This window comes from Anopheles marshallii, chromosome 2, assembly GCF_943734725.1.
Source record: "Anopheles marshallii chromosome 2, idAnoMarsDA_429_01, whole genome shotgun sequence".
Classification (NCBI taxonomy): domain Eukaryota; kingdom Metazoa; phylum Arthropoda; class Insecta; order Diptera; family Culicidae; genus Anopheles; species Anopheles marshallii.
The window spans coordinates 83,885,950-83,910,713 of record NC_071326.1 but is presented as its reverse complement, the minus strand read 5'-3'; the positions used below and the strand labels follow the sequence as shown (position 1 = coordinate 83,910,713).

General features: G+C 45.3%; 5 protein-coding genes across 5 annotated transcripts; 3 read left to right on the top strand and 2 right to left on the bottom strand.

The window, feature by feature from the left end:
* Positions 1-941: 941 nt before the first annotated feature.
* LOC128719785 (zinc finger protein Xfin-like) lies at positions 942-6,327 on the bottom strand. The gene is made up of 4 exons (XM_053813422.1): positions 6,245-6,327; positions 4,067-4,190; positions 2,569-3,996; positions 942-2,267 (listed from the first exon to the last, which is right to left on the bottom strand). Exons 1-4 carry the CDS (start codon positions 6,325-6,327, stop codon positions 942-944), a joined length of 2,961 nt encoding a protein of 986 aa, XP_053669397.1.
* A 1,989-nt stretch (positions 6,328-8,316) lies between these two features.
* LOC128718714 (BAG domain-containing protein Samui-like) lies at positions 8,317-9,360 on the top strand. The gene has a single exon (XM_053812335.1). It carries the CDS (start codon positions 8,317-8,319, stop codon positions 9,358-9,360), a length of 1,044 nt encoding a protein of 347 aa, XP_053668310.1.
* Positions 9,361-11,414: 2,054 nt separating this feature from the next.
* On the top strand, positions 11,415-11,688 carry LOC128719369 (DNA-directed RNA polymerases I, II, and III subunit RPABC5). The gene is made up of 2 exons (XM_053812993.1): positions 11,415-11,509; positions 11,580-11,688. The coding sequence occupies exons 1-2, from the start codon at positions 11,415-11,417 to the stop codon at positions 11,686-11,688; spliced, it is 204 nt and encodes a 67-aa protein (XP_053668968.1).
* A 174-nt stretch (positions 11,689-11,862) lies between these two features.
* LOC128718713 (uncharacterized) lies at positions 11,863-13,195 on the bottom strand. The gene is made up of 3 exons (XM_053812333.1): positions 13,040-13,195; positions 12,814-12,967; positions 11,863-12,728 (listed from the first exon to the last, which is right to left on the bottom strand). The coding sequence occupies exons 1-3, from the start codon at positions 13,193-13,195 to the stop codon at positions 11,863-11,865; spliced, it is 1,176 nt and encodes a 391-aa protein (XP_053668308.1).
* Positions 13,196-18,817: 5,622 nt separating this feature from the next.
* Positions 18,818-23,190, top strand: LOC128709972 (zinc finger protein 43-like). The gene is made up of 5 exons (XM_053805011.1): positions 18,818-18,852; positions 20,309-20,453; positions 20,522-21,460; positions 21,809-22,766; positions 22,868-23,190. The coding sequence occupies exons 1-5, from the start codon at positions 18,818-18,820 to the stop codon at positions 23,188-23,190; spliced, it is 2,400 nt and encodes a 799-aa protein (XP_053660986.1).
* Positions 23,191-24,764: the final 1,574 nt, after the last annotated feature.

The following is a 24,764-nucleotide window of genomic DNA, read 5'->3' as shown; positions in this document are numbered from 1 at the left end:
ATAAAGTTTGAAAAAAAAACAAAAAAAAACATAACGAACAGAATAGCTAGTTAAACGCAGCAACAGCTATACAGACAGCTGTATTTCACTTTACGTTTCTGTTTCAATTAGAATGTTACAATTTCATTTCGGAATAATCTGGCCTATTGTATTTCTTATGTGTTATTTCTGCTACAATTTCGGCGAATCACTGAGTAGGATGTTGCTTGATATAGGAACAAATGGTGTATTCCAGTACCGGTTTTTTTTACCTTATACAACACGTTGCGCCCTAATAATTAATACTAAATCCATACAGATCCGCACGCGTTTGTCTGTGAGATGCTAGGTAGAAAAAAGGAAACAATTTACACCTTGCACGATAGTGTGTGTTTTGGGCCTTTGCGAATCGCAAATTAGCTTTTGAACATTATTTGAGTAATTGTTCAACTAGTTGCCCGTATGTAAGTCCCGAATAACCTCTTTTAGTAATTATGGGGTTTTGTCATTTCTCTCTTCGAAATACAACCGTCTTCCATTTTGGAATAGTTTTGCTTCGTTTTGTTTTGTAATTTAAACACGATATGGCGCACAGAAAACTGATGCTCAACATTATTTTCTAATGCAAAAATGTTGTGTGCTTCTGAAAGCGTTATACTGGGGCAATCGAAAAAAAACCGGTTTGTTCTCTATAGTACACAAAAGCAAGTTACATTTCATATTTCACATTTCAGGCTACCACTAATCCCGTTGGCTGCTTGTTGCTAAATGGCAATAATAGTAAACATAAGGAAACGGGTACGACTGCTCTCCTAATATATAAACGCACAATCGCAGTTCGTTGCTTGCTTATCCGATATACCGCAGGGGGGGATGTTACATCCCCATTTAAGAAATCTTTCGATGATTGCTCTTGTTAAAAACTAGTTACATGCTGCTCCGGACTTACCGCGGATCTCCATTCAGAATGGATAGTGCACACTGTCGGTCGTTACTTGCTCAGCAGTATCGACCATTTCGTGTGGCTCCGCGCCAAACCCAGCATGTGCCACACCATCGGTCCAGCTCTTCGGTAGCTTCTGCTCACAGCGCCTTCGATGAATCTTGAGTCCAGCGAACAGCTTGAATGTTGCGCCGCACAGCGTGCATTGATATGGCCGCTCGCTCGAGTGTAGCTTCCGGTGAGTGATCAGATTCGACGGATGCACAAAGGCGCTCGAGCAGAGATCACACTTGTAGCGCCGTTCGCCCGTGTGCGTTCGTATGTGTATAAGCAGATAGTCCTTTCGCTTGAAGCTTTTCTGGCACTCGGTGCACTGGAACGGTCGATCCGTTTGCGGCACGAACGCGATCGCTTCCTTGCGCTCGAAATGGCACAACATATGCTTGTCGAGAGCGACCGAATCTTTGAACGTGATGGCACATATTTCACACTTCCGGTACGAACCACGGGAAAGAAAGTTTGCGGATAGTGATGCCGAATCACCGCATCCACCAACCTCGGCTCCACTTTCGGACGAGGCCACATCCGACGTTTGGGCAACCGTTTCACCTTCATCGCTTTCATCTGCCGGTGGTACATCGTGGTGAGCGGGTTCTTGTAGTAACGAGGCAGTTATAGCACCGGTGTGCGAGGACGAAGAACAGGACTCATCGTTTCCACTGCTATCTCCCGCCGGTTCCCCTTCAGCCGGTGCACCCTGGAGTACCGTGAGCGAATGTTTGCGCATGTGCGCCAACAGATTTAACTCGCATTTAAACAGCTTGTTGCAGATACGACAGCTGCGCACCTTGTTGGCCTGTTCATCGTCGGCGTGTGTCGCTTCATGAACGCGCTTCAACTCCTCCGTGCGGAACATTTTGGGGCACTTCGAGCAAGGATGCTCGGGAGGTGACGAAGGAGCTACGGTCTCACTGTTCTCTGCGTCATGTGACTGTTCCGGACCGACTGGAATGCGCCGTCTTTTGGCCTTGCGCGGTTTGGGCCCTTTAACACCGCCACCGGATACTAGCGGAATGGGTCCGTCTGGTCCCATCAGCGCCAGCATTGGCATTGAGTCAGAAGAACATGGAGCGGTGGGACTGGTGTTGGGAGCTCCACCAGATGTGTTGGAGGTAGCAGCCGAACCAAGCATTACAGCTCCATTGCCGCCCTTGCCCTTAGCACTGTTGTGCAGTATCATGTGAGCGTTCAGTTCGTCAAGGAAGTGGAATATTTTCATACAGTAATCGCAGCGGAACAGTATCACTGCCGACGGAGATGAGGATGCACTCGACGACGAGGAGAACTGAAATTTAAAGAAAAATGCAATACAAATTTCATGAGCAATATAAGAATATAAAAGCCATTATGTCGGAAATGACGGAAAGTACACGTATAAACATGATAAATACTCCGTAATTTGGGATCGGATAATCGGTTCCCACTTCATTTTTCCTTTGCTATTTACTATCGAAAGGGTCTACCCATACAAAGGTAATCCAGGGCACCTCGTATCAACCCGATCAACCTTTCCATAAAACATTTTCCCCATTTTTCATCCATATTTACGCGTCTTCACACGATATCTTCCTCCGGTCTTTTCTCACCTGTTTGTCACCACTTTCACCTTCATCATTACCGTCCGCTGTTTCCTCCATCGCTTGCTGCAACAGCTCACTGGGATCAAGCTCCAATGAATCATCGAGCGGTTCTTCCTTAACTTCTACCTCGTCTTGCTGTGGCTGCATTTGCGCTTGCATTTCTCGCATAATCGCTGCCGCTTCCTGCTCCTTTAGCTCCTGAATCGTCCCTAAGTCCGTCGGGTTTTCGCGCTCCGCCATTTCAGTCTCGGTTGACGCAGCTTCGGTTTGGAACTGTTTTTCAAAAAGTTCCAACATCTGCTGCGTACGGTACAGCTCCGCAAGTTGCACTTCCTCCACACTGCTGCGGTCGATTGATCGTCGTTCGCGGGCGTCTTCGTTGCGCTGTAGACGCGTGGTGGACACATCGTTTACCACCGCCATCGAGCTGGACAGTTCGCCATCTTCCAGTTCAATCTTAACGAAGCTGGCCGCATCGATCATTGGTTCATCCGACTGCAAGTCTTGCATGTCCTGGTGCGTGGTACGTGCGTGTTCCTCCAGCAGATCATAGCTGCCGAACGTGTCCGGACACAGCCGACAGTCGAACGATTCGAGCCGCCGGTGTGATCTCCGATGGTACTTGAGCGTAGAGGGAGAGATGAACGTCTTCAGACAGACGAGGCAGGTGTACAAATTATCGCCGGTGTGCGTACGCTGATGGATCTTCCAGTTTGAGCGATCGTTGAATTTCTTACCACAATACTCGCACGGGAATAGGTTCGTTTCGGTGTGCAAGTTCGTGTGCCGCCGGAGCGTATAAGCGTTGCGGAACGTTCGGTTACACACCGTACATTTGAACTTTCCACCGCTTTCGGTACTGTGGCTACGCATTGCTTGCAGGCCAGCCATTTCCAGTGTTGCCAGTGCGAAGGTGCGTTCTTGTTCTAGCTGACGTTTTTTCTGCGTTACGTATTCGATCGAGGAGATGAGCGACGGTGCCGGTGTGTCGTGTGTTTGGGATGTCGCAGAGGACGACGATACGACATTACCACCGCTATTGGGAAGCAGTGCACCGGACGTCTCCAGCGAACCATTCGATTCCAGCATCAGATCCTGCAATGGTCGCAATCCGAACGAGGACAACTGATTCAACGCAATTGCCATCATTTCGCTACTGCTGTTACTATGTTTCTGTGCCTCCGGGATCGATGTGGTTGATGTTGCCGCCTGCTGTTCCGCTGCACTTCCGCCACTTTTTGCAATTGTCCTGCTTTGCTGCTCGTCTACGATGGGCACCGATTGATCGACTTCCTTCACCGCCATACGATCGTCGAGCAGATTGTGCAGAAACGTGTCGTTTTCGATGCATTTCTCCCGAAACTTGTAGAATTCGTTCAGCTTCAGGTCACACACTGCACAGATGGCAGATGGGAAAATGTTCTTCAATTTAACCTACCGAAAGAGGACAGGAGGTAGTGGAATTATCAGAAAAATTTGGTGCAGTTTATAATATATAACTTACCTTTACTGTTGTGCAATCGAAAATTTTCTTCAGCAACGCATCGTCGATTCCTCTTTCGTCCGAGAAAGCACGTGTTAGCTTTTGCTCCTTGGACAAACATAACCGGCATAGATTGCTCGAATCGCTAGCGTTATCGTATAAAAGAGAGAAGTAAAGAATATTAACATTACGAAAATTACTCTTCATTGCTGAAATGGAAATCTCTACCATTAAGCTTCAAGGGCGATTCAAAACAATAGACTTCAACTAGATAGACAACGAACGTCCTAGGACAGGGCAATCGAAAGAGCCGCAGGATCCAAAACATATTGGAAAACATAAAACTTATTCAAAAATTTTAATTATCGGTATCCTTTTCGGCAGGATGGAAGATAAATGTTACGCACACACAGAAATATTGAAGCAAGGATTTCTCCATTGTAACAATGATGATAAGCGGATCAGCTTGATGATGTAAAGCTTAAAAAGTCTAAGGGGGTTGTCTCTATTGTCATCGATGTCGATATACGTATTTACGTTATATCGCCTATGCGAACACGTAAATTGATAAGCAACGAAATCTACAACTGTCCACCGATCCTCATGGGTGGTACTGTCGATCAACTTCAACTTGATCACCTTGACATTCGACCCCTTGATTTTTTATGCACTTCGATAAGAAAGATATTGAACAAAACGATATAAAATTACGATTCTATGCAATTACATAATTTAAAATTACAAATATTGTGGTAAATATCTACCGGATCTAACAATTTTTGTGTGATTGAGAACAAAATCGCATCGGTGGGAAATTCCAACTGTTAGTCATGTTGTGTCCAACCGGGAAAAATAAACATCTTCTTTGTTGTGAACTGTGTGTGGTTGATAATGCTGCTTCCATTCGCGATTTGTGATCTTCCAACGCTGTATAAACAACAGCAGGGGGAAAAAAACAATAACCAGCGGTGTTTTAAATTAGCCGGTTCCGCGCGCACAACTTAGCAAGCCAACTCACCCATACAGCTACCGTCAAGCGGCATCCTGCTCGCTTTACAATGTCATTTTTCTTGCTCATTTTCTGTTGATCGCAGCAGAAACAAACTGTGCAGCAAGGTCAATAGTGGCTGGCAGACGACGGACGCACATTTGCACCACCACCATACCATTTGGTGCGCAGTTGCTAGCGCGTAGTGTACTGCTGCGGAAAGCCGGTGCCGAAATGATACGCGACTTCACGGCACTAATACAAACGCGCGGGCGCCCACCTTGGCCATGTGCTTTGTGAAGGAAGCAAGAAGTTTTAAAACAAAGCGGAATTAATGAGACAACAAAAAAAGGCTTCTATTGCTTTTGTGTTTTAGTGCGCCCTTGAACCTATATAGATCGTTAACTAGTATCCAGTTTGTCCATAATTATTAAGCTAGTTTTAGAATAAACAATATTTAAAAAGATAGAAATGGAAAGAGTCGAGAGTCGGTAGTAAATGGTTTTATTTAATTAAAATAGAAAGGAACCACACAAAACTTTTGTTAACTATAAGAAAACAAACACAAATTAACTTTACCTGCTAATTTACATTTTACAACTTTACATTTACAAAAAAGGGAAAAAAGTTTTGGAAACAATCAACTAAACAAACAAAACTTGCAGCGCATTATCGTTTCAACATTAGCCAATAGTAAACAAATATGATGATTAACTCGCAATGGTAATGTTTCTAACCCATCAACAATCTCCCACCCTTCCATCAACTCGAACTCGCACACATGCACATCTTCCACTACCAACGCGACGAAACAACAAACATGCCTACTTGGTTTTTTGTTCTTTTTATAGTAGGCTGAATTGCGTTCTATTGACGTACATTGTTTCTTTGAACCCTTGTTGTGGTTTAACAACCCACTCATAAGCCACTCGCTTTGTTCCTAACAAATCTGCCCCCGGAAGCAACAGTTCATACAAAGGATAATTTGAAACTATATGTATGATACAGCAACACACATCGAAAATGAAGACACGCAGCAACAGCAACAATGGACGATGTTGCTTTGCATTTTGCGCAAACACTTCATCAGCACACCAACACACCGATTCGATGCTTGTTGTTCGCTCACACTCCCATGTACGGATTATGCCGTGTCCTGCTCAACCAACAATGTAACCCATGTCCCACCCGCTTTCCTTAATTACACTCACCTTTTCACAACCTCCATCAGTGACTTTTTCAAACACTCTTCATCGCGGTTTACCACCGTACTCGATGGAATTTCCTTCACCATTTTCTTCAGATTTTAATTTTCCTTCGCAGAGCAATACACTAAGGAACATTAACACCACCGCTGCACACGATTCCAGATGAATCCTTTCTCACCAACAATGAATGGCACAACAAAAACCATCTAGGGCACTGTTTTGATGTCTCACACATACATCTACGTAACGCACCTACGCACCGTAATGTCGTTTTGTTGAGCGGCGACGACGACGACGACGACGACGTCGACGGCTCCTTATGGATATTCCAGGATTTGCTACGTTTTGCTAATTACTGAATTGTTTTTGTTCTGTTTGATGCGTTTATTTTCGAATATCGGGTGGAGCAAATGCATAAGTTCCGCTTCGGTGTAGACCAAATGGTTTCCTTTCCAGGCACACTTGTTTAACAGGAGCGCGTCGGTGGTATGATTAGCTCCCTGCACTGCTTGCTGATTGAATGCGTATGCGCCTTTGCTGGGACATTAAACTGTGGCACTTTTGATTCACCTTCTCCATTGCTCACTCCCGAAGTGTAATTCACTCGCCGGAAAACTGTTTTACACGGTAAAATTGTTAATTTTTCACCAGATTCCCGCTGTAAACAATAGAGCACGACTATTCACCCTTTTCCATTGACAGTTCTGCTTCGCAAACTCACCATGGTCGAGCGGTTGGTCATACGGTTGTGATTTATTAAAAAAATGTATATTTCATATAAACACAAATGATTTTCAATACTTTTCTGCTCTATTAATACTAATGACCAGTGTCCGAAGAAGAAAAATCTTCGGAGTATGTTAATATACTAGATTATTGACGCGGAGTCGGGCGAGAGTCAATCGGAACCGATTTCGACCCGTGTCAGTGTTTCGATCCGTAGGTGCAAGTAGGTCCAGTAGGTAAACAAACTAAAGCGACTGAAGTACAAGTACATTTAGTAGTTCATCTACTCCTACAAGTGTAAGAAAACATAAATGACTCCGACCTGTAAATATCCTAACTTTGGGGCGTTTCCGCTGAACTTCCTTGAACTACCTTTTTTTCAGATATACGGCCCTAGTATATAACAAACTCCTCATGTTTTAGATAAAAAATAGATACTGATACGTGAAAGAAAGCTTGAAATTCCTTGCCACTTTTATCAGAAATATTATGCAGCTCTTCATTATCGTCATATACCCCATCATTACCGTCATACATGTACTGAAATTATGGAACCTAATTGGACTTGATTATGACCCGAACTGCCCCTACGCATCAGTGTCGTTTGTGTTTGTTTTACTCCTACTTATCGTACTTGAACCTTTGGGAACGGGGTTTGGATTGTAAGCTCCAATTCGGTAGGTGTGGGTCGAACCATTTTTTTCAAAATCTGCCACCTGTTTCGTATGTTTCGTCGTTTGTGGAAGCTCCCTCAGCCAACGAATCGTTTTTGTAACTTGGGTTACGTCGTTTCGAGTACAACTGTCATCGTTCGAATACAAAACGTCAATGAGTCAGTTGTCAAAGCTTCCGTGTGTGTTTCATTGCTAGGAGAAAACACGGACAGGTTTATTTGGTGGTGTGTGCAGCTGTGGAGAAAAACTGGAACGAAAAAATTGATTTTTGCGTTATTCAACCACTCAGGTGTGTACTATTTGTGGATATAGTGAAGCTGCACGGTGAAAACCAGCGCTAGAAAGGTTTGTCCGCTAAAACGCAACGACAGAATTAGCGAAACAACGGTGTGGAAACTTCGCCAAGGTTCTAGAACAAACCCGCATTGGCGTTCGTCGCGGGTTGCAAGCAAAAGGAGTGCGAGTGTGTGTGACAAATAATAAAGCAAGCACAGACCGAGTGACAGACGTACTTCGAGACAGGCATACGGTAAGGGAAAATCCTTGTGCAAAGTAAATCCATTGCAGGTGGAAAAAACTGCATCGTCTATTCATACTGATTGTGTGTGTGTGTGTTTGTGCGTGTTTTTTTTCTATTTACAATCCTAACTCCAGCAAGTAAAGGAAAGTGAAAGAATGTCGTCACAACAGGAGCAACCACAGCAACAGCAACCTACTGTGCGGCACATTCCGATTTTCGTTGAAGGTCGTTCCGAACCGCTGATAAATACGACACCCGAATCGCAACCTTCACAACCATCCCAGCACCATCCATCGGCTGGCATGGAGGCCCCCAATATGGAAATGCCCAATCGGAACGATTTCTTCAAGCACGGCACAATTTTCGATCGGGCGCGTGATATTCCGGTGAGGTCAAATTTTCCAGGTTTTCAGGGATTCGACGGGTTTAAGCGTGAAGCATCGCCTGGTGCCAGTCGAACGTCTCCCTTCCCAGATATCTCCAACCATATGTGGCCCGAATCGGATCCGCTCAATGCTAATGTGCCTCGCGGAACTTCGATTCCCAGACAAACACCTTCGCCTTCGGCCGCTCACCAGCAGCAGCATCAGCAAAAGCCAAACACGGCCAATTCACAACAGCAACAACATGTGCCCCGGACATCGCAACCACAGCCGCATCCACAAACACATCCGCAACCGCAACCTCAGCAGCAGCAGCCGCAGCCGCAGCAACAGCAACCTGCTGGGCAGGATCAACCGGACAGCCGCCCAAATATGCCGACCAGGGAGGATCCGATCACGAAAATTCAAAAGATCCAAAAGGATGTGCTCGCCATCTTCGATCAGGTGGAACATTTCAAGGGCGGCAAGGAGGGCAAGAAAGACAAAGCGTACGTCTATCTGGACGAGATGTTGACGCAGAACCTGCTGAAGCTGGACTCGATCGATGCCGAGGATCAGCCCCAGATCAAGTCCGCCCGGAAGGAAGCGATCAAAAGCATAAACACCTGCATCGCGGTACTGGAGGCAAAGGCCGAAGCAGGTGCCAGCGGGAGCGCCAATGCTAGCACCGGTTCGATCGGGAATGCTAATGCAAACAGCAGCAGTAATGGTATCGACGCTAATGGCACGACCCTGTCCGCCTCGAATACTTCAATTCCTCACTCGTCGTCCAATTCTAGTCAACAGCAGGCCAATGAAGTTGCGAAGCAGCAGTGAAACCGGCGCAGGTGTGTCCATTTTCCGCCCTTCCCTCAGTGGGATCATCATCCCCCCCTCTAGGACAGTTTCAAAGAAGTGAGATACATTACACTATCATCACTCCCTCGATGAAGCATTGGTTCATCGGTTTTAGATCCATTTTTGTTGCCACTGTTCGGTATTCGATGATACGCTTGATTTTTGTTTACATCCTACGTGTGTCATATGGAGACCACTCGTCATAGCCAGGGCAGCTCGTCTTGCATCAAACAAACATTACTTCGCCATTATCTTAACCGTCCTGATCGTCCCAGATCGTAAATTTTCGTAGCCATTCAACGAGGCTAACACAAACTCCAAGTTTGCTTTCATCAGGATCAGCGCTGAGTCATCGAAGCGATAGGTTGGCGATCCATTACTGGTGCTTCTCTAAGAAGGAGGCTGGTGGTACGTTATATTTATGCTTTCTATGTATTATAATTGCAGCTAGTAGAATGAACAGCAGGAACAGCTTGACAGGGTACTACAAACAGAGCGGATAGTGTTGGTAGCATATATTAAAATGGCACTTGATTATGGGCGCGCACACATTGAGTAGGAATTGGTGTTAGGAGCGCTGAAGCCAGTTGAATTTCAAAGCATAAGCGAAATGTGACCATAGATTGGAGACATATTTATTTTTCTTATTTTTAGTTAGTAAGTATCAAGAAACAACCGCAAACATTTCATGCAATTTCGTTAGGGGTTTTTTTATGAACTGGAGCAGAAGCGAGGGAATATTATAGGGCGCGCAGATATTTCGGCAAACAACCCTAGGAACAGAAACTGAAACAAAAAACGACATCGATAACAATGATAACGAATATTAACAAAACTTGCAAACCGGTTGCTGTTGCGGACTGTGTTTCCCACTGCTGGCCAAGTGTGGAACTTAGTACATGCTGCCAACGGTGGGACTAGGAAGCAAACGCAACCACTTAACCGTCACAATAACTTTCAACGATATAATTTTAATAATAAACAAAAAAAAAACACTCACCCAGTTTGTTTAAAATAGACAATAAAACATTCAAACACCTCTTCGATGCGTTATTGACGGGGTGTAGTTAGTTAGTTCTCTTGGTAATTTATGGACGAACAGGGGACTGGAACTTTGCGCCCAACTTTATCGTCGTACTAATTGTTCTTCTGTTTACGCTTTCACACGCTGTGCCATCTTCAGCTGACTTGTGAAGATATCGAATAAAGTTTAATGGTTACACATAATTTGGCCTTTGTTTTCTCGGGTTAGTGCGCGTATAAATCATTATTTCTTTTTATTCGAGAACAATCGAGGAACTTTCTCGCGCAACAACCGTATCAAAATTTTAGTTTGCTGCAAAAATTATAGAACTTATAATTCGTTCACCATCGTTTGTCTAAAATCTAATATCCCGCTGTTTCTGGAGGACTGCATATCTGTAATTCAGCCTACCAGACTTTCTCTGTCCATGTGAATGGCCTAAAAGGACTTTACGGAATGGGTCGTTCGGTGTCATCTATTTCACTATAGTGAGACGGACACCAAACATTCTTCTGGCTGGCCATCTTCCTTGCAAACGCAGCTAAAGGGGTTTCGTCAGTTTAGGACAAAATCCATCTCTCGGAGGCGTATATGAGGGCCGTAACTGTACGAGACCTACCCCTACAACCCAGCTACGTTCGTCGCTCATTCGTTCAGAACGACTTGTTGGTAGTCACTTACATTTAGCTGTTTGGAATATCAGCTTCCGTTCGAAACATTCACTCGATCAAACCGGAATAAAGCTGTAAATTTTGATTGTGCTCTGTGTACAAGCTGGCAACACTGCCTGCTGTCAGTCGAGTGCACACGAAATGTCAAAACACGCCGCTTGGAGAATTGTTTACCCACGAGTTTCCTTCCCGGTACGCTACTCGCTTTACAACGAAAGGGAAATCTCTTTTCCTTGCAGAAGTTGAACTCGTTCGAAAGTTGAACAGTTAAACATATTGTGCTTATTTAATCATATTCCTGCTACGCGTATACCTGTATCCAACGAAACGTTTACAGAATGATCATACCGGTGCGATGTTTCACATGTGGCAAGGTGATAGGCAACAAATGGGAAGCGTACCTTGGATTGCTACAGGCCGAATACACTGAAGGGTAAGAGAAAAATGTGGCATATTGTAGAAATAGCCATTCTCTAATCTGTTTGCTTCTCTGCCTACTACAGTGATGCGCTCGATGCACTCGGTCTCAAACGGTACTGCTGCAGGCGGATGTTGCTTGGACATGTAGATCTGATTGAGAAGCTGCTAAATTATGCACCGCTAGAGAAATAAGAACGTTGCCAACCGGATAGAGAGACACAGAGTTTCGGGTGTAATAATAAGCTTCATTTGTAAATTCCCACAAGAGTGTGAATACATTTACACATAACTATTAATCGAAACCATCCAAAACAGCCGCTCGGGCTTGCATTTATTTTGTTCGAGTTGGATAAAAATTCAGTTCTTTTAATATTTCCTCCGTTTTTTGGATTTCGAACGGTCTCTGGCGGGTGGTTTAGGTTCATCTATTATTAACTTCGAAGAGTCATCATCCGAAGATGAAACGTTGACCACGGAAGCTGCAACACTGGGTAATGCTGGTTCGGGCCGTGCCTCAGCTGCTTGAATGTGGGGTATCTCTGCATGCAATGAATAAGGTGTAGTCGAGTTGCGTTCGGATAATGAATCTCGTCCATTATGGTTAGCGTCCAGTTTCCTCTTCTTTAGCTTTGGCTCGATACTCTTCTCCCGTTCAACGCGTGCAACCGATTCATCAGCAATGTTCTCAGAAATGGCATTAGTGGTGGCATGCGTGCTGACATATTTCTGGGTGCCAACAATATGTCGCATGAAAGATGCGTATTCCCGTTGTTTCGGGCAACTATGATCCACCTGCTGTTCCGACTGGCAGAAGCGACAGCACGCAACACAACCCTCTGACTGGTGGTGTTCCAACTTTTCTTTGGAATTGAATGTCTTGTAGCAACGACTGCAAAGAAACAACAACGGTGCAAGATTGTCCGGTCTAGTTGACGCCAGTATGGGGTGTAGTGCCTTCAAGTAGAGTGGCTCCTTGAGACAGTCCACAACTAGTGGCACCAATCGCTTTTCCGCACTGATGGTGTTTGTAGCAGTTACTGCATTGTCCCGTGGTTTTTGTTTCACATTGCTTGCTGATTTTTCGTTTTGTCTACGTCCATTATCCAATGATTTGGTTGTGATAGGAGAACTATGCTCTGATGACCCTGGTGTCTCCGTTTGAGTAGATTGTTCTTTCGAGGAAACAAACCTATCGCCATCGGTTTTCGTATCCGCTTCTTGTTGGGAATTGTCTATACAAATGTACAAAAGGAGAATAAAAGCATTCACAAACACTCCGGAAGATGCATCTGTCAAACATCAAGGCCAACCGCTTACCTCCGAAAGCAATAATGTGTGTGACCAACAACGATTGATTTAGTTTAAATGTTTTCCTACTCGTAAAAAGTTTCATGCGAAATGAATAGTGTTTTACTAGTTGTTGATAGCAAGGCATGCACATCATAGTTGGGCTGCTGTCGGTGGTCAGTACCTAGCGTGAAAACGCATAAATTGTGTTAGATTTACTATTGTCATCACTTTCATTCCAACGACGCACTCTCACCTTCACTTCATACACTTCCAGGAGTAATTTTCGAATATCCAAGCTATCCGAAATATCGATACCGACCTTGTTTCCAGTTCGGGTGATATTCTTCAAACACAAACGGCACGTTTTATCTTGTCCCTGCTCTTCAGCATCCATGGTTTCATTGGACATCGTGGCTTATAATAGATGAAAAACAGCGTCACTCAATCCATAAACAACGGTAACTTATCCGTTTCACGGTTTGTTCGCGGTTAGACAAGTTGAAACTAAACCAATTAAGCTTTGGGGTGCACCGTGACAGCATCGCTATGCCCAGTGGTGCTAAACGTCAATCAAATCAATTACTGCAGCACAGTGGGTCGTGCACAGTATAACGATTCCATTTTATCTCTTCTACCGTTGTACTAAATTTAAAAAAATATATATTTCAATAATTATTAGACCTTTTTGGGTTTTAAACTACTATCATTTGTTGATGATATTCAGTGTTTGTCTAAATTTATTTTATGGTGCGTTTGGTCCGCGATCATCGCTTCCAAATTCAAAATATATAAAAAAAAATAAAAAATAAATTCTCTAAAATAACCGATCTAAATTTTTTGAAGAATTATTTTAATAATTTTCAGTATAAATCGTCGAATTAACCAACTTAAACTAAGCTTTTGAGCTAAATTAATGCTTCTTTAATTACGGTTTGATGAAGCAGCTCACGTGGAAACTCATTTGGTCTGTTTATTTCGATCCGCTGCTTGCATCGAAGAGGTTTCGAATTGTATCGCGAGCGATCTGATCGATTCTAACTCTTGTTAGTGCTACGCATTGCTATCGGTGACCAATGTTCTCATGTTGCTGTTACATTGTCACGCCACGTGACGTTTTCATAAGTGCCATAACGTATATTTTTCAAATCAAAATTGCATCCCTCAACGGCTGAGATGCCAAATAACTCACGCACATTGTCATCGTATGCAGGACCAGATCGATCTTGTACTAAAATACACAGCGCTTGTACTAAACGTTGTCACTGGTAACCAAAAAAAACCAAAACACCCTGTTCCTGGCAACCGGGCTACACGGACAGCCAAAAAGTTTGGTGGTTTATAACGTAATCCAATATCGAAGCAATGTTTAGATGAAAATTAATTAACACCATCTACATCACCATACGATGGAACGAAAGGTTTATGCCGGAATGTTGAACAAAGCAATAAATATATGAATAAATGTTGCAACCCAGATAGACCATCAACACACCGCAGCTAATAACAGAGATGCCGTTAAACATATTATCAGGCTCTTATCGGGAAGCCCATGAGGAGACGCTATCGGGTCCTTATCGGACATTGGGAGATGCTATCGGGCTCTTATCGGGGATCCCGATAAGGGCTGTTCTCGGGTTGCCCGCTAAGGAATGTTATCGCATTCTTATCGGGCAGTCAGTTAAGAAATGTGTTCAGTCTCTTACGGGTTGCCAAGCGAGAAAGCCAGATGGAGCATAACTACACCGCGGATCCGCAAACAACAACGATTAAAGTTGAATGTAAGAATAATGACCGTGTTCTACAACATCAAAGTACTTAAAAGATTTTTTTTTAGTTCTTTCGGATGATGAGGAAGAATACAACATCGTCGAAACTATGAACGAAACGAATGTCGCTATGAACGAATCTACGGCTATAGAATTAATGAATATGTTCAAATCACTATCGAAGCAAACCGCATCATTGCACAACAAAATCGATCGCATTCATAGGGCGGTGGCTAGCAATGCGGAACGCTTGGAACGAGTCGAGAGAAAGTTGGGCATTTCCTTGGCAACGATGGACCAAGTAAAGAATGCTGTTCCATTGCTCGATGAAACATCGGGAAATCAGCAAAGTCAGGAAATGCCGAGCAGCAATCCAGCGCCCTGTTTCGATTTCGAAAAAATAACCAACGAAGACAAGTTTACGGAGTTCGACACCAGGCTTGGGATGGATGCAAAATACTATTCATTTATTAAAACTTGGTTTCGAATGCAAATCCATACCGAAGACCCAGGGAATCGGATGCATGAGGCGATGGATATGATTTTCCACCGATCGTTTATGCCACTATGCAGTTGGACTGGCAGTGGAAGGCAGGGTAGGAAAGTCGCTTTTGGTGCACGAAAGCACATATTGAAATTGTTTGCCGACATCGGTAGCAATACTGTTACGCCCGTGGAGGAATTATTCGTTGAAAACTTTTTTAGGAACAAGGTACGCCACGCTAAACAAAGAGTACACTTGCTAGGCATTAGGAAGACGGGTTGTCGTAAGCGAAAAATCAAGAAACAAGAACTTGTCGAAGGACAAAATAATTTCAGTATGGCTAAATAGAAGCGAAATTTTCACTTATTCAAAACTTCACTGAAGCAATTGGTCAAAATTGAGTTAAATTCAAAGTCCATGGCACGAATAAAATGTCACTAGATAACGAACCGGAACAAAGCACTACGGTCTGAACGGGCGAAAATTTTGTTGAACGAATGCAAGAAGAAGCATCCGATCGTCGTGTTCACTGATCAGATACATTTTACCACCGATCGTGCATGGAACTCGCACACGGTCAGGTTTATTTCGCCGCAGGTGCTGTTCTAGAGAAGGAAATGTTGAAGTGAACCACCAAACATTGCGCCGGAATCATGGTGACTCATGACTTTGTTGGGCATTTTGATAGAGTAGGTCTTACTTAGGGTCGAAGAGAACTTTCCTGAGCACTAGCAGGTCTTGTTCAACAAAAAGGAGCGAAGTATCATACCACGAAAAGGGAGTCAAGAGTGGCTGAAGGATATGATGGCTGTTTGACCTAACGACAGTTCGAAAAGAGTTGCCGGATAAAAACAGCCTGCTAGCAGTTCAATAGAAGTAGGTCGATAGCAGTCCGATAAGAGTAAAAAAAAATCAGTCAGATAAGAGCAGTCCAATGAGAGGAGCTCGATAGCAACCCGATAGCAGTCCGATAAGAGCAACCTGATTGCAGTCCGATAAGAGCAACCCGATGGCCCGTTAGGAACTGCTCGATAGTAGTCCGATAAGAACAGTCCGAAAGCAGCCCGATAGCAATCCGATTGCATGTCTTATGTCTATTATGTTATTACAGCCCGATAAGCATGTTATCGGGCAGCCCAATAAGGATGTCTTATCGGACCGCCCGATAAGGATGTCTTATCGGGCAGCCGGATAAGGATGTCTTATCGGGCAGCCGGATAAGGATGTCTTATCGGGCAGCCCGATAAGGATGTCTTATCGGGCAGCCCGATAAGGATGTCTTATCGGGCAGCCGGATAAGGATGTCTTATCGGGCAGCCGGATAAGGATGTCTTATCGGACCGCCCGATAAGGATGTCTTATCGGGCAGCCGGATAAGGATGTCTTATCGGGCAGCCGGATAAGGATGTCTTATCGGGCAGCCGGATAAGGATGTCTTATCGGACCGCCCGATAAGGATGTCTTATCGGGCAGCCGGATAAGGATGTCTTATCGGGCAGCCGGATAAGGATGTCTTATCGGGCAGCCGGATAAGGATGTCTTATCGGACCGCCCGATAAGGATGTCTTATCGGGCAGCCGGATAAGGATGTCTTATCGGGCAGCCGGATAAGGATGTCTTATCGGGCAGCCGGATAAGGATATCTTATCGGGCAGCCTGATAAGGATGTCTTATCGGGCAGCACGACAAGGATGTCTTATCGAGCAGCCCGATAAGGATGTGTTATCGGGCAGCCGGATAAGGATGTCTTATCGGGCAGCCGGATAAGGATGTCTTATGGATGGATGGGCCGCCCGATAAGGATGTCTTATCGGACCGCCCGATAAGGATGTCTTATCGGGCAGCCGGATAAGGATGTCTTATCGGGCAGCCGGATAAGGATGTCTTATCGGGCAGCACGACAAGGATGTCTTATCGAGCAGCCCGATAAGGATGTCTTATCGGACCGCCCGATAAGGATGTCTTATCGGGCAGCCGGATAAGGATGTCTTATGGATGGATGGGCCGCTCGATAAGGATGTCTTATCGGACCGCCCGATAAGGATATCTTATCGGGCAGCCTGATAAGGATGTCTTATCGGGCAGCACGACAAGGATGTCTTATCGAGCAGCCCGATAAGGATGTCTTATCGGACCGCCCGATAAGGATGTCTTATCGGGCAGCCGGATAAGGATGTCTTATGGATGGATGGGCCGCCCGATAAGGATGTCTTATCGGACCGCCCGATAAGGCTGTCTTATCGGGCAGCCGGATAAGGATGTCTTATCGGGCAGCCGGATAAGGATGTCTTATGGATGGATGGGCCGCCCGATAAGGATGTCTTATCGGGCATTAGTAATGGACTGCCCTGCCCTGACTGACTGTCTTTACTGTTGCTACTGCCCGATCGTTTGTTCATCAGTTAATGGGTCGCCGGTGATCCCTGAACCTTGAGACCTCCGTTGCCCTTGCACCTCATGCGCTCGTGCTGCGTCCCCTGCGGATTTTCATAAACGAAACCCTAAATAAAAAAAAAATAATAAAATGATTGGAAAGAAATGCAATGTCCGATTTTGTGTTTCGAAACTTTGAAATTGTTAATTCCAATTCATCGGATGTTATTCAAGTTTCAGGCTAAAAAAATTATGCTCCCCATACAAAATGCATGGGATACCCGAGAGTATGCCGGTCAATACGATTAAACTTAAACTTAAACTTCTAGCAATTGCTTTTAAAACATGCGTTTTAAATTTATTAGATAATTAGAACGAAGCCCGCAAAGATTTCTAACAAAATGGATGAAAATGAAACAACCCGCTGTTTGGGGTGAACTTATTTGAATGATCTCTTTTGATTGCTAAACTCTGCTCTTTTGATGAAACTAAATTACTGTAAACAAAACATTAAACCAATAAAAACAGAGCAGAACAGAGAGAATGCATCAGTGGATGGCACAACACATCTACACAAATGGTTTAAAACACATTCGCTGAGAGCATTCTTCTGCTCTCTCCTTCCAGCCCAGTGAATCAGGAAAATTGGGGGAGAAATTTTGCTTTCCTATGTGTTCCTTCGTCCGTCAGAGCGAGACCGAACGCCAACAACACGTATGTGTGTGTGTGTGTGTGTGCATACAGTGCCTCCCCAAACACGTGCTTCGGGCATTTGGTAGACGGGCGCCTCCATCGTGGAAAACTTTAACCGGGACAAGGATAGAGCGACCCATGCGGAGAGAGCAATAAAGAGCAGGGAAAACAAAAAAAAACACAACTCGGCTCGACGAAAGCTTCGGCTTTCACCTTCTTCGGAGACGAAAAGAAAAATTCATGCCAAACGGTGGTGGCTGCTGCCCAAAGAGCGCGCTCGAGACTGTCGTCCGAAAGTGATCCAAGGAGGGCAAGTCAGCCTACTTGATTCAGTGAATCGTTGCAGAGGGTTTGTTTTGTTTTTGTTCGGTTGTTAGTTTAGTTCGCAGTGTGTGGATTGGATTCGGTGGCAGAATAGTTTAAAGGCAGGTGAATGGTTGTGCTTTGCGATGTAGTGCCGAGGTAAAACATGATGTACGCCTCATGTAAGTTGCCCCATCGCACCACCCGTCGACAAGCGCACACCCGGAAGTGGAAAGGATCTTCTGCCCGACAGATGCAGATGGAAAGAAATTGAGTCAAATACCGTCAATCGTACGTAGGCTTGCCCGTAACAAAGCCCCGGATGTGAAGCCAAAGCCCTGGCTGTAAAAGCAACCACAGCGTGCAACAAAAAAAAAAGCCTTGCAAAGGAAAACCCCATCGGTGGAAAAACATGGCAGAAGATTTATCGATCAATAAAAATAAGATGTAAGTGTGTACAGCACAGCACAGACCATACACATAAATAAGTGCTCGTTTTCCAGAGATAATTGCTTGTTGCCTCACTCTCTCACGCTCACGCTCTCTCCCTCGCTCTCGTGCTCTTTCTTTCGCTCGCGCGCGCACAAAGTCATCGTCGCCGGGAAAAGTTCACGATGCATGTTTTCCACACGCTTTCGTCCCTTAACACGCTTGTTGGTTTTTTTTTTCGCTCTTTCACCGCTCCACAAGAGCACAACTTTTTTTTCTGCTGCGTGAGACATTCAAAATGATGTGAAGTGCAAATAAAAAATCTCCCATTAAGCGGGAAGGATGAGGGATGTTTTTTTTTGATGGAGGATTTCCTCGGCAAGGGATGTAATGTTGGGAAAAAATCAAAGATGGTTGCCATTGTTCTGGGTGTGAGTGTTTTTATTTTGTTTTCTTTGTCGTCCAACTTTCTCTTTTGTCATTAAATGCAATTCAGTGACACAAATTTTATTTCATCTAAGCGAGCTGCTGTAATTTTCTGTGCGAGAGTTTTCGAAAATGGCGCAAACTGCAGGACTTCTGCTGCTACAACTACGCCTACTATGTCTTGGCTTTGACTTATCTTGGCCTGCTGCAGGACTCCTCTAAACTGCTCACGGTGGAGTGCCTTCGTCTGCCAATCCAATATCCCGGACTTGCTCGGGGACGCCTCAACGCCATCACTCCATCTCAATTTAGGCCCACAACGCCTCCTCTGTCCATGTGTGACGATCTAAAAGGACTTTACGGGCTGGGTCGTCCGGTGTCATTCTTATGACGTGACCAGCTCACCAGAAGATAGCCTGGCGAGTCTAATCCGCTGTACGACAGTAAGTTCGCCGTACAGCTCATAGAGCTCGTCATTCTAGCGGCTCCTCCATTGCCTTTCAACACATACGGGGCCAAAAATCCTTCCGAGCCTACTTGTGTATTATTTGCAATTCATGAATCATTGAGGAATCATAAATCTTTAGTGATTCATGGATTTTTGAGGAATAATCAATCTTCAGAGATTCATCTTCATGATTTCACGAGAGTTGACTCACTATTTACATGAGTTTTGACTGAAGATTTGATTTAATGAAAATCTGATTCAATGTTAGGTGAATATGATTCAGATTCATTAATCTGAATGAATCTTTGAATCGAAGGAATGATTCTGAATTCATATTTTATAGATTCCTCAAGGATCCATCAATCATCCAAGATTCATAAATCCTCAACCTACTTTATGTATCAACCAAACCCCCCTCCTCCCGCCCAGTCTTCAGTTGTCAAAAATCCCAAGGAACTTCATCCACCACTGCTCTGAAGATTCATGTATATTTTGGGAGTCGATTTCTGGTTTGAATTTCTTCTCACTTACGATGCAAATGAATAACTCTACTAAAACGATTCATGACTGATTAAAATCTCACCCTCTTGTGCGTTTCAGATTTACCCAACGGTACGGCAACAGTAATAACGATATTTGTCGGCTGTGTTTAAAAAATGAGGCCCACATGGAACCACTGTTCTACTCCAACTTATTCCCCAACATTTTACTCACGAAGAAGATATACGATTGCACCTCAATACAGGTAATTCCGTGCGCATCTCTTCAAAGTTTCTCGATGTCACGCTTTAGAGCCCTATACATCTTCCACAGATAATCTACGAACGTAACTTGCCAATGTTTGTGTGTAAGCTGTGCGCCAACAAGCTGGACGAGTATGTGCGATTTCGCGATCGTTGCATAGCAAACGATGAATTTTTGCGCAACGCTCTGGCGGCGTTCGATGCGAACGGTGGGGGTTGCTCGGGCGGGATAAAAATGGAACCGGAAGATACGCCGCCTCCCCCTTCCTTGCCACCGGCTGCTCCGACAACGGCCAAGTTCGCCCAATGCCTTACGGTGACACCGATGGAGCTAAACTGTGCCCTTGTTGCGGCTGCCGCTGCTGCCGCTGCCGGTGGTCACCAGAGTGGCAAACGGGAGCCACCGGATGTTGAGGAAAATCATGGACGATATGGACACGCGTCCGATGCTTCACCATCGCCTGATCGTTCAAGCTGTGGCGGAAGGATGACGGCCGACGAGCTGGCCCCGCTCAAGCAAAGGCACGACGATCACTATCGGAGTGGCGAAGAGGATGACCTACCGGCCGATGATGGTTACGCCGAGCCCAACCAAACCGATGCCAAACAGTATGTGTGTGAGGTGTGTTCGAAATCGTTCAAAATACGCCACCATCTGCTGGTGCACAGGCACACGCACGTGGACAATCATGCGGCACCGGGCCACGGTTTGCTGCACGGTGGAACCGACTTTAGCGGCCCGGTGACCGGCAACGGGAAACAGTCGTACAACTGTCCGAAATGCGCCAAAGTGTTCGTCAACAAGGGCAATCTGTTGAATCACCTCGAGACGCACACGAACGAGAAGAGCTACGCGTGTGATATCTGCACGAAAACGTTCAAGTACAATGTGCAGCTGCGGTTGCATATGCGCATCCACACCGGCGAGCGGCCACACAAGTGTGAGATCTGCAACCGTGGGTTTTCCCAGCTGTCGAACTTGCGATCGCACCGAAAAACTCACTCCAAAGTAAGTAGTGTCCAAAGAGATGGTGAGACGTATTCATTGGTTTGATCGTTAAGTGAATCTGATTCAGATTTATGAATCTTTGCATTGAATGAATACCTCACAAGCTAAGAATCGCAAGTATCCTTGAACTCTTGAAGATATATAAATGCTTTTAAAACTTTATCAATCCTTGAAGAATCGTACAGTACTTAGTCCGTCAAATGTTAGCATAGGGTTGTCGCATTAGAGCACAATTTAAATGGCTCTTCACTGAAGATTCCTCACGAATGAATCGGAATATTACTCAGACACAATGCTAGCTGGTTTGCTAATCCTGGAATACGCTTCTTTTTCATTTACTCCGCGCAGGTAAAACCGTACAAATGCCATTTATGCCTCAAAAGCTTCACCATGCTGGACAACCTGACCGCGCACAGTGCCAAGTGTCTGAAGGACAAGTTCCGCTGCACGCTCTGTTCGAAATCGTTCGCCAAAGAGGGCAACCTGCTGTCCCACCTGCAGTCCCACAGCGATGGGATCGTGGAGAAGATGTTCAAGTGCGAAATGTGTCCGAAAAGCTTCAAAAACAAGGAAGACTGGAAGCGGCACGTACGGGTGCACACCGGTGAAAAGCCGTACACCTGCGACATCTGCTCGAAAGGCTTTGCCCAGAAGGCGAACCTGCTGTCCCACCGGAAGACACACCTCAAGCCAAACGTTATTTACAAATGTGAACGATGTGCGAGGACGTTTCGTTCGCAGAAGGTGCTCCAAATGCACGTACCGAAGTGTGTCGGTGTGGCGGCTGACGGAACTAGTGTTCCCTCTGCCCCGGTGACACCGGTATCCGAATCGCTTCCGGGCTCGCCGAGTCCTGCTGGTACAGCTGTCACGCTGTCCACCGCGGCGTCCGCTACCGTGGCCGTGACCAACAACACACCAACACTGTCGGAAGCGCTATCCGATCTGTTGCGGTACGAGATAGCACTAAGAGCACCTTTGGAACTGCAGCAAATGCTGCTCGGACATATCGACCGTAAGAAGCCACCGAACGGAACTGGCGGTAAGGCGGCAGGACGACGGTACCGATGCGATGTGTGCTTCAAAGGCTATTCGCAGTATCCGTCGCTGATCAAACATCGGAAGCTACACTTCAAAGTACCTCCACTGGTAAAGGTCCTGGCGGGAAAGGGCCGCCACGCGGACTACGGCGAACCAGACGACCCGGGTGCGGATTGCGATGGTGAGCCTGATGGACTGGGACGCCGGGGAGCGACACCGGAGCTGCACGATCCGATCGAGCGGCCGTACAGCTGTGATATATGCGGTAAGAACTTTAAATACAATCGTAACCTGAAGGTGCACAGGAAACTGCACATCAGAGCGAACCGTTTTAAGTGTGACAAGTGTACCACCACCTTTGCACAGGCGGAAGATTTGAAGCAGCATCTGCCCACCCACCCGACCGATGCCGGCAGGAGCTTCAGCTGCGAGTACTGCGCGAACCGGTTCCGCTCGAACGAGGACCTGAAGCGGCACAGACGATCGCACACCGGCGAGCGACCCTTCCGGTGCACCCGCTGCCCGAAAGCATTCACCCAGCAGTCGAACCTGCGGGCCCACACGAGGATCCACGAGCGCTAGGCAGTGCGCAACAGGTGGTGCCAGCCCGATCAACAGCTTCCCCGGATGCCGGGGGCAGAATGATGCGACAGCCCGTGCCATCGGGCGAACCGGCATGCGTAACATAACGGTTTGATCCACCCTAAACGGGAATCAGGAACCATCTTTTGACTGCCCACGGGGCACAAAGAAGTATGTTACCTTAAGTTTCGTTTCTAGTTTCCAACCGTACCGTTACAACCCATTGTTTTCTCTCCTATTGGATGGTGTGTTGTGTTGATCAATGTGTTTTGCCCGAACATGTGCAATTGTGATTATTATAGCCAGTAGAAGGAATAAATGTTGTTTCGTGTATCTTGCCTGGTGTACTCAAACCAGCGATGTTAACCATCCATGGGCAAAGTTTGGAATGCTTACTACCAGATCGTGGTTGGATCTTCTTTGAGAGATATGAAATATCATCGGTAACCCTTGTTTTATTCCCACTTAGGAGACACCATGTGTATCGCACGAGATTTATGATTCGCCTCAAGAGATTCGTGATTCGCTCCAAGAAACTACTATGGGAGAGCAACAACAAGCAACAAACAGAAGACAATTCTACAAGCTAATCTCAGATCAACAAAGCAACTTCGTGACTACGCTGTATAAGGATTAGGAATTGATCTGCAAGTAGGCAGAGTTGGTGTCGTGATGGGCACAGTACTCTGAGGAATTACTAAACAAACACTTCAAAGAGGTAAACGAGTAGGTGATATCAATATCTTCAATATAGAATATTACAAGAACGAATTGTGCCACGGGACAGTTTCCGAATTGGAAATCAATCATCGGTTATCACAACTGCAGATGCCGGAATGGTTAGCACCTAGCAGATGGTTAAAGGATGACCAAACGGTGGAGTTGATCTATTCGCCAGAAAAATTGGGAAAATAATTTACCAAGGATGAGTCTTGATGGTCAGCAGTTACGAGGAGCCCTATAGCAGCCTTAAACCGCTGAGTGGAGTGCATACCCCTCTTAAGTAATTAAGTAAAAAAGCTTAAGCACTATTAGTTACTACCTATTTACTTATCCGAAGTTACAACCGCTTCACGCTCTTTGCCTACTACAGAAATCATCTCAGGCACTCAAGATCGAGTGCCTTCATCAGCCAATTAAAACTCACGGGTTTTCTGGGGGACGCAACGACTCCATCAATAGTTTTCAACTTGCGCTTGCCTCGCCTGCCACGTGGACGAGCTAAAAAAAACTAAAAGGGCTGTTTGGTGTCATTCCAACGACATGACCATCCCACCGGAGTTTATTTTTTATTATTATGAGCTTGATTTGCTTTATCGATAGCGAGTTTATCTTACAGCTCGTAGAGTATCACATTTTCACTGTCGTCTATTAATGAGTAAAGGTGTATTCAATCAGTACTTACCGAGAACACAGTTTTCCGTTAATTTTATCAAAAAAGCAACACAAAATACGCAGCAAAATTTGTGGACAGCGTTTTCACCAAAACAACACTCAATCCAGCATTATAAACGACGTTTCTCCGTACCAAAGTGAATTGTCAGTTTGACGGCACAAACAGATACACAAAGTGGAATACGCACGAAATAATCGAGATTAAAAAAAGCAGAACTAACCAGTGCACAATTACTCAATCAATTTAACATTACAAAGCGTCAACATAAAGAGGGATTACGTTCAA

Coding starts and splice junctions, on each gene's coding strand:
- LOC128719785 (XM_053813422.1), bottom strand. CDS start 6,327: ATGGTGAAGGAAATTCCATCGAGTACGGTGGTAAACCGCGATGAAGAG. Junction 4,191..6,244: donor CTGATGGAGGTTGTGAAAAG/GTGAGTGTAATT, acceptor CGATAACGCTAG/CGATTCGAGCAATCTATGCC. Junction 3,997..4,066: donor TCGATTGCACAACAGTAAAG/GTAAGTTATATA, acceptor CTCTTTCGGTAG/GTTAAATTGAAGAACATTTT.
- LOC128718714 (XM_053812335.1), top strand. CDS start 8,317: ATGTCGTCACAACAGGAGCAACCACAGCAACAGCAACCTACTGTGCGG.
- LOC128719369 (XM_053812993.1), top strand. CDS start 11,415: ATGATCATACCGGTGCGATGTTTCACATGTGGCAAGGTGATAGGCAAC. Junction 11,510..11,579: donor CAGGCCGAATACACTGAAGG/GTAAGAGAAAAA, acceptor TGCCTACTACAG/TGATGCGCTCGATGCACTCG.
- LOC128718713 (XM_053812333.1), bottom strand. CDS start 13,195: ATGTCCAATGAAACCATGGATGCTGAAGAGCAGGGACAAGATAAAACG. Junction 12,968..13,039: donor TGGAAGTGTATGAAGTGAAG/GTGAGAGTGCGT, acceptor TTTTCACGCTAG/GTACTGACCACCGACAGCAG. Junction 12,729..12,813: donor ACACATTATTGCTTTCGGAG/GTAAGCGGTTGG, acceptor ACATTTGTATAG/ACAATTCCCAACAAGAAGCG.
- LOC128709972 (XM_053805011.1), top strand. CDS start 18,818: ATGGCAGAAGATTTATCGATCAATAAAAATAAGAT. Junction 20,454..20,521: donor ACGATTGCACCTCAATACAG/GTAATTCCGTGC, acceptor CATCTTCCACAG/ATAATCTACGAACGTAACTT. Junction 22,767..22,867: donor GTACAGCTGTGATATATGCG/GTAAGAACTTTA, acceptor ACCTTTGCACAG/GCGGAAGATTTGAAGCAGCA.